Genomic DNA, 8,818 nt, shown 5'->3' with positions numbered 1-8,818 from the left:
ACATTTTCCGGTTTCGATGTTCGCAGCGGCACGGCGTCGCTCCGTGAACAATAACGTCATGCGTGCCTCGGTCTCCCAGGAGACGGGGTGAGACGGCGTAACAATGAATTTCTGTTCTAGATTCTTCCGCTGCGTTATCGTTGATTTGTCACAGTAAACGGCAGTTCGTTTTACTAAACTGATTTGAGTAAAGGGAAGACGGGGGCATTCTCGAAGGACGTTTATATATATATATATATATATTTTTTTTTTTTACCCTGAGCATTACAAAGAGGGCTAGCTAACGTTTTTCTCATCTGATTCGCTTTGTACAAATTCCCATTAATAAAGCTACCCTAGGTTAACTCAGTGGTAAACGTTTTACAGCACTTAGTAGCTCACACTAGCATGTTAGGTTCAGGTTAGTTATGGTGGCTTATGGATAATTCCCAAATGCCTTAAATTTGAACAGTGACCCTTTACACACCACAGTTTCCAATGAGGTGGTACAGTAGAAACATCGGTGTGTGATTCTCTCAGTCTTGTTGCTCTTAGTTTGTTATGTTGCTATGTTTGAAGATTGATTGACCCTGTTGGTCACCCCTTCTCTCTGATCAACCCTTTCCTCTCTCTGTGACAGAGACCCCCTTGTCCCTGGCCGTCCAATCAGAGCAGGGGGGAGGGGAGGGGATTCGAGTCCTGGTGTTGGGGGGAGCGCACATCGATTTCCGGGCCAAGGATGGACTCACCCCCCTCCACAAAGCTGTTCGAGCGCACAGCCACACTGCACTACTGGTGACTGTCTCAGCTGTCTTATATTTCTACTGCCACAATACCCATAATGCACTACTGGTGACTGTCTCAGCTGTCTTATATTTCTACTGCCACAATACCCATAATGCACTACTGGTGACTGTCTCACCTGTCTTATATTTCTACTGCCACGCTACCCATAATGCACTGCTGGTGACTGTCTCAGCTGTCTTATATTACTACTGACACACTACCCATAATGCACTTCTGGTGACTGTCATTTTTAAACCTCCAGTGAAGTAAAAAATCACTGTGGCTATGGCAATGGGTTGAAAAAATAATGTAATTGCAGAATAGTGTAATACATACTCAGTAGCTACTTTGTTAGGTACACCCATCTAGTACCGAGGAGGACCCCCTTTTTGCCTCCAGAACAGCCTCAGTTCTTCACAGCATGGATTCAACAACGTGCTGGAAACATTCATCCCTTTGGGGTATTAGCCCATGCTGACTCCATAGCATCGCACAGTTCCTGCAGATTTTTCAGCCACACATTCATGCTGCGAGCCTCCCGTTCCACATCATCCCAAAGGTGCTCTATTGGACTGAGATCTGGGGACTGTGCAGGCCATTGGTGAGCTCGAGTCGCTGCCATGCTTGAGATGGCGTGTGCTTTGAGACATGGTGTGGCTGTCCTTCTAGAAGTATCCATTTGATAAAAGGGTAGTCTGTGGCCATAAAGGGATGCCTATGCTCAGCAACAATGCTTTGGTATGATGTGGCATTCAAATGAAGCTCAGTAGGTGTTAAGGGGCCAAATGGGTGCCACGAAAACATTCCCCACACCTGCCATTGGCACAAGGCAGGATGGATCTGTGTGTCAGACCTGGGTCAAATACGTATTTGTTTTGGATTTAAACACTTTTCTACACTTTACTGATTTTGTCTGATGTGTTGGAACCCAATGAAATACTCTCAAAAAGTGCAAACCCCACCTTCTGTTCATATTGGCAGGCTCAATTACACCAGGCGAGATCAACAGAGCACAGAAAAGTATTTGAATCCAAAACAAACACATATTTGACCCAGGTCTGCCGTCGATTAATGCTGTCTGTCAAATTTTGACCCAACCGTCTGCATGTCACAACAGGAACATGTTTGTCAGAGCGGGCAATGTTTGTCTAATCTTCAGTCGTCCAGTTCTGGTTCATCGCCTTCCCACTGTAGCCTCATCATCCGGGTCTTAGCTGACAGGAGTGGAACCCGGTGTGATCTTCTGCTGCTGTAGCCCATCTGCTCCAAGACTGGACGTGTCGTGCGTTCAGAGATGCCCTTCTGCACTCCGCTGTCGCGAGCAGCTGTTATTTGAGCGCTTGTGGCCTTTCTGTTATCTCGAACAAGTCTGCCCGTTCTCCTCTGACCTCTCTTAAGGTGTTTTCAGCCACAGAACTGCTGTTCACCGGATGTTTTTTCATCGTCGCGCCCTTCTTAGTAAACTCTGTAGCGTTGTGAAAATCCCAGAAGGGCAGCTGTTTCTCAGTTGCTGGAGCAACCACGATCAAAGTTTCTCAGATCACACGTCTCACATGTTCTGATGTTTCGTGGAACCACATCTGAACCTCTTCACCATGTCTGCATGCTTTATGTATTTAGCTGCAGCCACGTGATTCGCTGTTTGGAGGAACAGCCTATTTGCCTTACTGAGCAGGTGTACCTAATATAAGTGGCCACTATGTGTAGATAGCTATCATTTCCTTACAAGCTCAGTTAAAGATAGAGCTAAGGAAATATGTTTGCTACCAAATGATATTGAGAACATGTCCATATTACCATACTCTCACCCTGTTCATACACATACCCTCTGATGTATGGTCTGTACAGTAATACCCAGAACCCCCTGTTCTGTAGTTTTCCTGCTAATCCTCGCTCTTTTTCTCCAGACCCTGCTGTCTCTGGGAGCCTCTCCAGATTATAAAGATCGCCGGGGCCTGACCCCGCTGTACCACACTGTGCTGACAGGGGGCGACACCTCCTGCTGTGAGACTCTGCTGTACCACAGAGCCAAACTGGGAATGAGGGACGAGAATGGCTGGGATGAAACACATCAGGTACCCACACACACACACACACACACTCTCACACTTATACACACGTATACACACACACACACACACACACACGCATATGGACCCACACACACACATACGGACCCGCACACACACACACACACACTCTCACACTTATATACAAACACACACCCTCACATGCACACACACACACACACACCCTCGCACACGCATGCACACACACACACGCATGCACACCCACTCACACACGCACGCACACGTAGGCACACACACGCACGCACACACACTCACACCCACACTCACGTACAAGCGCACACACACACACAAACGCTCGTGCACACACTCACACACACACACCCTCGCGCGCGCACACACACACACACACACACACACACACACCGGCAGAGAGACTGTGAGTGACAGTTTCTCTTAACACTAGATAGGCCAGAGTTACACCATGGGGCTTTAGGAACTTTAAAATTAAAATTACTCTCATGTCATAAATGCTATATCCTCCTCCTTCCACGACTTTCCTAAATATTTGGGCATAAAATAACTGAATTTCTAAAATTTGAAAAAAAAAATTGACTCAGTTTAGAAATACAGGCAGTTTGTGCCATTTTCTACACAACCCCCCCCCCCCCCCGAAATCAGACAACAGACAACAGGTGCTTTTGTCCAGGTTTGAAGAAACCACATGACAACTGCGTAAAATATAACAGATTTGTGTGTGTGTGCGGTCCCAGCAAACTATCAAAGCTGCGCGTTCTCGGTGGAATTGATACGAGGAGAGCATCAATTATACTATTATACATTATGCCATGTAAAAGCGCACTCCTAGGAGAAGGGAGGGAGAAATGTTCTGAATGACTGATGAAATTACTTAAAAAATGTTTTGTTTCTTTAAAATTGCACTTTGTGTTTCCTTAACTACTTTTTCCATTTTGTGTTTTCTCAGGCACATTTTAGCGCTTTTCTCGGTGTTCTTGTAATATGCCTCGACGCATTTTGCCTTAGCCTGTGTAACAAAACTGCTATAATTTTAAAATACAAACGGAAATGTTGTAAATTTTGTAAATTGATTCAGTTGTGTCTTTTATTACAAGAAAATAGTTTTGCGATATGTGGTTTCGTAATCGTTATGAAGTTCGGTTGTTGCTGGTGCGGAAATTGATGCTGTAATCCTGGATACGTCTGACGCCGTTGGCCATCAGTGTGACGGTAGTGGGTTGTAAAAAAGGTTTTTGGCCAATGACACACCCAGCACTGGCTCGGGTGGCTCTAGAATGTCTGACCCAGCCCCCTGTTTCCTCCAAGCAATGTTTTTAGCATAGCAGTTGAATGTTGTGTCTCCCCATCGCTCTGGACTGCCCCCAGCTCATGTGCAGGAGCTTGTCTTCACAAAAAGAAGATTACGTTTCGCCCAGGGAAGCTTTTTGATTTTTTTTCTTTAATTTATTTAAGCTTATGCAAATCAAACATCAAAGAGAAAGTATTAGCAAACAACAAAACCTGTTTTCCTTACATTCAGTTTTTTTTATCATCAAAGTTTTTATAGATTTAATTGCATAGAGTAGTTCATGATGAACTATTGAACTAAAGAGCTATTGTTTTTTAATTATAAAAGCATTTTTTCAGTTTATAATTGACTTCTGTGTCACACTGGTAGAGGTGGTGGGGTTCATACAGTTTGTACTATGCAGTTCAGAGTAAGGATGAGTAACTGTTTTGATTTCTAAAAACATTTGCCTGTTTGAAACTTGTTTTGACTGTTTCCTTACCTCAGTGATATAAAAGCCTGTTATGGCTATATGACATGTAGGTAATTGTTGAACACAGCTTTACAAAGCAAATTATCTGTTGTTAAACGGGATTGTCATTGATGTCTTTGTAAAACCATGACTTTTATACTTTAATATCCTAACAATAGAGTGCCAGTGATCATAATGGTAAAAAGTAGGGATTAAAATTGTTTTTATACAGCTTTAGTTTAAACTCTCGGTGTTTTATTAGAATACAAATACAAATAATTTTGTTAATTGAACAAATACAGATACAAATAGAAATAGTGGCATCTCCGTCTACCCCTAACACACACACACACACGTGTACACACATGCGCACAGACACACGTGTGCACACTGACTCGCGCACACAAGTGCGGACACACACTCACACGCACGCACAAACACGTCACACACACACACACTCACACACACGTCACACACATGCGCACAGACACACGTGTGCACACAGACTCGCGCACAGAAGTGCGAACACACACTCACACGCACGCACACACACGTCACACACTAGCACACACACACATGCACGCCGTGCGTTTGTTTGCACGCGTATGTGTGTGCGTTTGTAAATTGCTGATACTTGTATTAATGTGTCTTTCCGAGTGCCGCTTGTATGTCTCAACACCTGTGCATCTGTCTGTCTGTCTGTCTGTCTATCATTAATATAATTCAGCACCCTCACTCTGTCATTATACACGTCTCACTCCATAATTTCCTCCACCCCTCTTTCTCATCTCTCCATCTCCCTGCCCTTTCTTTCCCCCTCCTTTCCTCTCTCTCCATCTTCACTCCCTCCTTCTTTCCCCCTCTCATTTCCACCTGTCTGTAGATCAGGGTGACGGAGCGTGTGAGAAGGCTGGGTGTCCATTCCTTCATCCCTGAACCTCCTCATCCCTCCATCACCCCCATGACTCCATCACTGCTCCCCAGAGGCACTCCCAACTGAAGGTAAAGCCACCAATGTGCGGGGAGAACGGACCATTTCCTGTTTCCTGCTTCCTGTGTGCGCTTTTGTGTTTGATAATTTCTCTCCATTCTTTTGTGTGTGTGTCCCTGTGGCTGTATGTGTGTGTGTGTGAGTCTGTGCATGTTTGCATGTGTGTATGTGTGTGTGTGTGTGTGTGTGTGAGCATGAGTGTGTGAGCACCTGTGTGTATAAGCATGTGTGTGTGTATGTGTGTGTGTGTGTGTGTAAAAGTGTATTTTCAGCCTCTGTGTATCTGCAGGTTTCACATGCACAGGTTTCCTGCTCACAGTTCGTTTTCTCGCTTATGCCCAAGTGTTAATTAACAGAGGTGTCATTGCTGGCAAAGAGCCGAACGCTGCATTAAACGTCTCTCTCCTTCTCTCCTCTCCACTCTCTCCCTCTCTCTCTCCAATTCCCTCTCTCTTTCCATTATCTGCTTTTCCTCCTCTGCCCTCTATCCTCCATTCTTCGTTCTGCGACCCTGCGCTCCTCAAATTCCCCCTTCCTGGGGGGGGTTCTGTCACTCTCAGGCCTGTCAACACGGTCACTCCCAGCACCTAGAGCACCTTCTCTTTTATGGAGCGGACTCAACTTCCCAGAATGCCTCAGGAAACACTGCCCTGCACATCTGTGCCCTGTACAATAAGGTAACCCCTTCCCACACCCTCAAAGTAATAAACACTATCGAGGGAACATTGTACAATGCATGAATCTTGTAAATAACGCTAAAGATTCATATTTCTTGACAGCCTGCTTTCATACGTGAATTGAGTTACTCAATAAACTTTTAAATAATCAAACTCAGAAACTACTCAGAGTTACTGTTAACAAACCGTACAGAACTCCAGATTCTCGCAACAAGTCTCACAGACCATTAAGTATTAAATATTGCTATTGCTAATCCGTGTCTCTGATTAATTAATGAGTTCCTGACTCATGGTGACATGTTTATGAATTGTCTTGTTGTTCCTTTGTCTGCTTCTCCTGGCTGCTGGGTTCATTCAGGAAAGCTGTGCGCGTATTCTGCTCTATAGAGGTGCCAACAAGGACACAAAGAACAACAGCGGACAAACTCCTTTCCAGGTAACGTGTGCATGCTAGCTACACAACCTGGCTAACATTTTGATTTTGCTACGTGGATATATGACAGGGACTTTTTAAAATACCAAAAATGTTTGGTATTTTTGTTGTGTCTTTCAACAGTGTTTATTATGACATGTAAGCCTTACGTGGTCTAATTGGTAGGAGGCTTTATGCAATAACAGGGATATGTGTGGACTATAGTCCATGTGTATGAGTATCCAATCACTGTATCTTAATTAATTTTAATTAGTTGCAGTCAGAAGCTGTTTGTTGGAATGAAGGCTTTTACTCTGCTCGAGCTGTGCTGTGAAGGGGCCATATGGCATCCTCTCAGGCCAAAGGGGAGTTCTCTGTGTATTAGAGTAATTCCTCTTGGCACCGCCCTTCTGGTTTGTTTTGGGGTTTGTTTTTGCCAGTTACTCCACTGCCATTGTTTCATTGTTGATGAATTAGACATTCACAATTGTGTCAATGCATGATGTGTGGGTCATATTCTGCATCTGCCTAGTTTTTGCTGCTCAGGGTGTGTTTTGGCTTTGCAGGTTGTGTTACTCAGCCCAGGATGTGTTTTTCAGTCCAGGGTGTGTTTTGGCTGATTAGGGTGTGTCTCTCAGCTCAGGGTGTGCTTTGGCTGATTAAGATGTGTTTATCAACCCAGGGTGTGTCTTTGAGCCCAGGGTGTGCTTTGGCTGCTCAGGGTGTGTTTTCCAGCTCAGGGTGTGCTTTTCCTCTGCGTCTCTTGCTGCCCTTGTGATGCTCTCCTTCCACAGCTTCTCGCCGGACACTCAGTAACAAGCTTGCAAGAAGGTTATTTTTGAACCGTCACATTGGTAGTTGACTCATCCAAATTTTGGCCGGTGAAATCAGATGCTGAACGTGAGAAACATTTTTCTGATATTTTAAAAACTTACTCGGCATTGAGGTGCTCATAGTTTATTATTAATATTATACATTATAGCTGCTAATAGCCACCTGACACCCTACATAACTAAAGGGTTAAGCAAACTGTGCAGACTAAGAATATCATCTAAAACAGTAGTAAGGTCTTTAATCGCCATTATCAAGTCCAATTTCTAATTGCACCACGTTGAAATTATATCCACTTAACCAACTGTGCCGCTATACAAAAAAGTGTTGGATCAACTAGATATTGTACAATAAACGGGTGTGCAATTATCCATTATGCGGAATGAATTTTCTCTTCGCTAATTTACAAACGGTGGCAGAGAGAGAGGGGATCGAACTGCCAGCTGGAAAAGAAGTGTTTGTACTGATTTTCTGTAATTTAGTGTGTGTGTGTGTGTGTGTGTGTGTGTGAGTGTGTACAATGAAGGTACATCAACACAATGACCTGTATTCAACTTAAAGTCTGTCTTACAAGTAAAGACAAGCACTACCCTTTCATTCAAATCAGTTTGGCAAGTTAGTCTTCATGATTGTGGAACTCAATGCATGCTTTTGTGCAGAAAAGCTGTTTCACTAAATTTTGTCTATCTCCAGTCTGTACCTACTAATCTAATCAATATGGGTCTGTTTATCGTGTATGTTACTCTAAAATGTCTGGAGAAGTGTTTAAAAAAATGTGTGCATGTTGGCGTGAGTGTCAGTTTCCCCTTTACATTCAACATATGTTGCAGTGTGTGTGTGCGTGTGTGCGTGTGTGTGTGTACATGTATGTGTGTGTGTGTGTGTGTGTGTGTGTGTGCATGCGCTTGTTTTTCAGGTTGCTGTAATGTCTGGCCATTTTGAACTGGGAGAGGTCATTAAAAACCACCGTGAATCAGATGTAGGTAAGTCTTATGCCTGTTGTGTGAGTGAGTGCGTGTGTGTGTGTGAGAGAGAGAGAGAGAGAGGGGAAAGACTTGCTATACTAGGTTTGCATGCATGTCTGTCTGTGCCTGTGTACCACAGTAGTTTTTTAGTCACTGGTATATGTCTGTTACGTAAATATATACTTCTTGTAGTACACACACTAGGGCTGCACCAGTTAACATAGAAATCAACCAAGGTTTTGATCACCAACAAACATTAGATAATCAGTCTGACTTTTTAACCCATGTCCACAGCTTCATAAATAACCCACCCTCACCAGACCTTTGTGATAAAGCCTGAGCTTGAACTCTGAACTCTGTAGCACAGTGGGT

The 8,818-nt window shown here is 43.9% G+C and overlaps 1 protein-coding gene across 1 annotated transcript in view; it reads left to right on the top strand.

Moving 5' to 3' along the window:
- shank1 (SH3 and multiple ankyrin repeat domains 1) overlaps positions 1 to 8,818 on the top strand; it is a 107,312-nt gene that overhangs the window by 46,632 nt on the left and 51,862 nt on the right. Inside the window, 5 exon segments of the mRNA XM_064315060.1 lie at positions 620 to 774; positions 2,673 to 2,840; positions 6,122 to 6,238; positions 6,597 to 6,674; positions 8,398 to 8,464. Coding sequence (XP_064171130.1) covers positions 620 to 774; positions 2,673 to 2,840; positions 6,122 to 6,238; positions 6,597 to 6,674; positions 8,398 to 8,464 — 585 coding nt within the window.

The sequence above is a fragment of the Anguilla rostrata genome, chromosome 17, assembly GCF_018555375.3.
Source record: "Anguilla rostrata isolate EN2019 chromosome 17, ASM1855537v3, whole genome shotgun sequence".
Taxonomy (NCBI): domain Eukaryota; kingdom Metazoa; phylum Chordata; class Actinopteri; order Anguilliformes; family Anguillidae; genus Anguilla; species Anguilla rostrata.
This window is presented reverse-complemented; position numbering and strand designations above follow the sequence as displayed.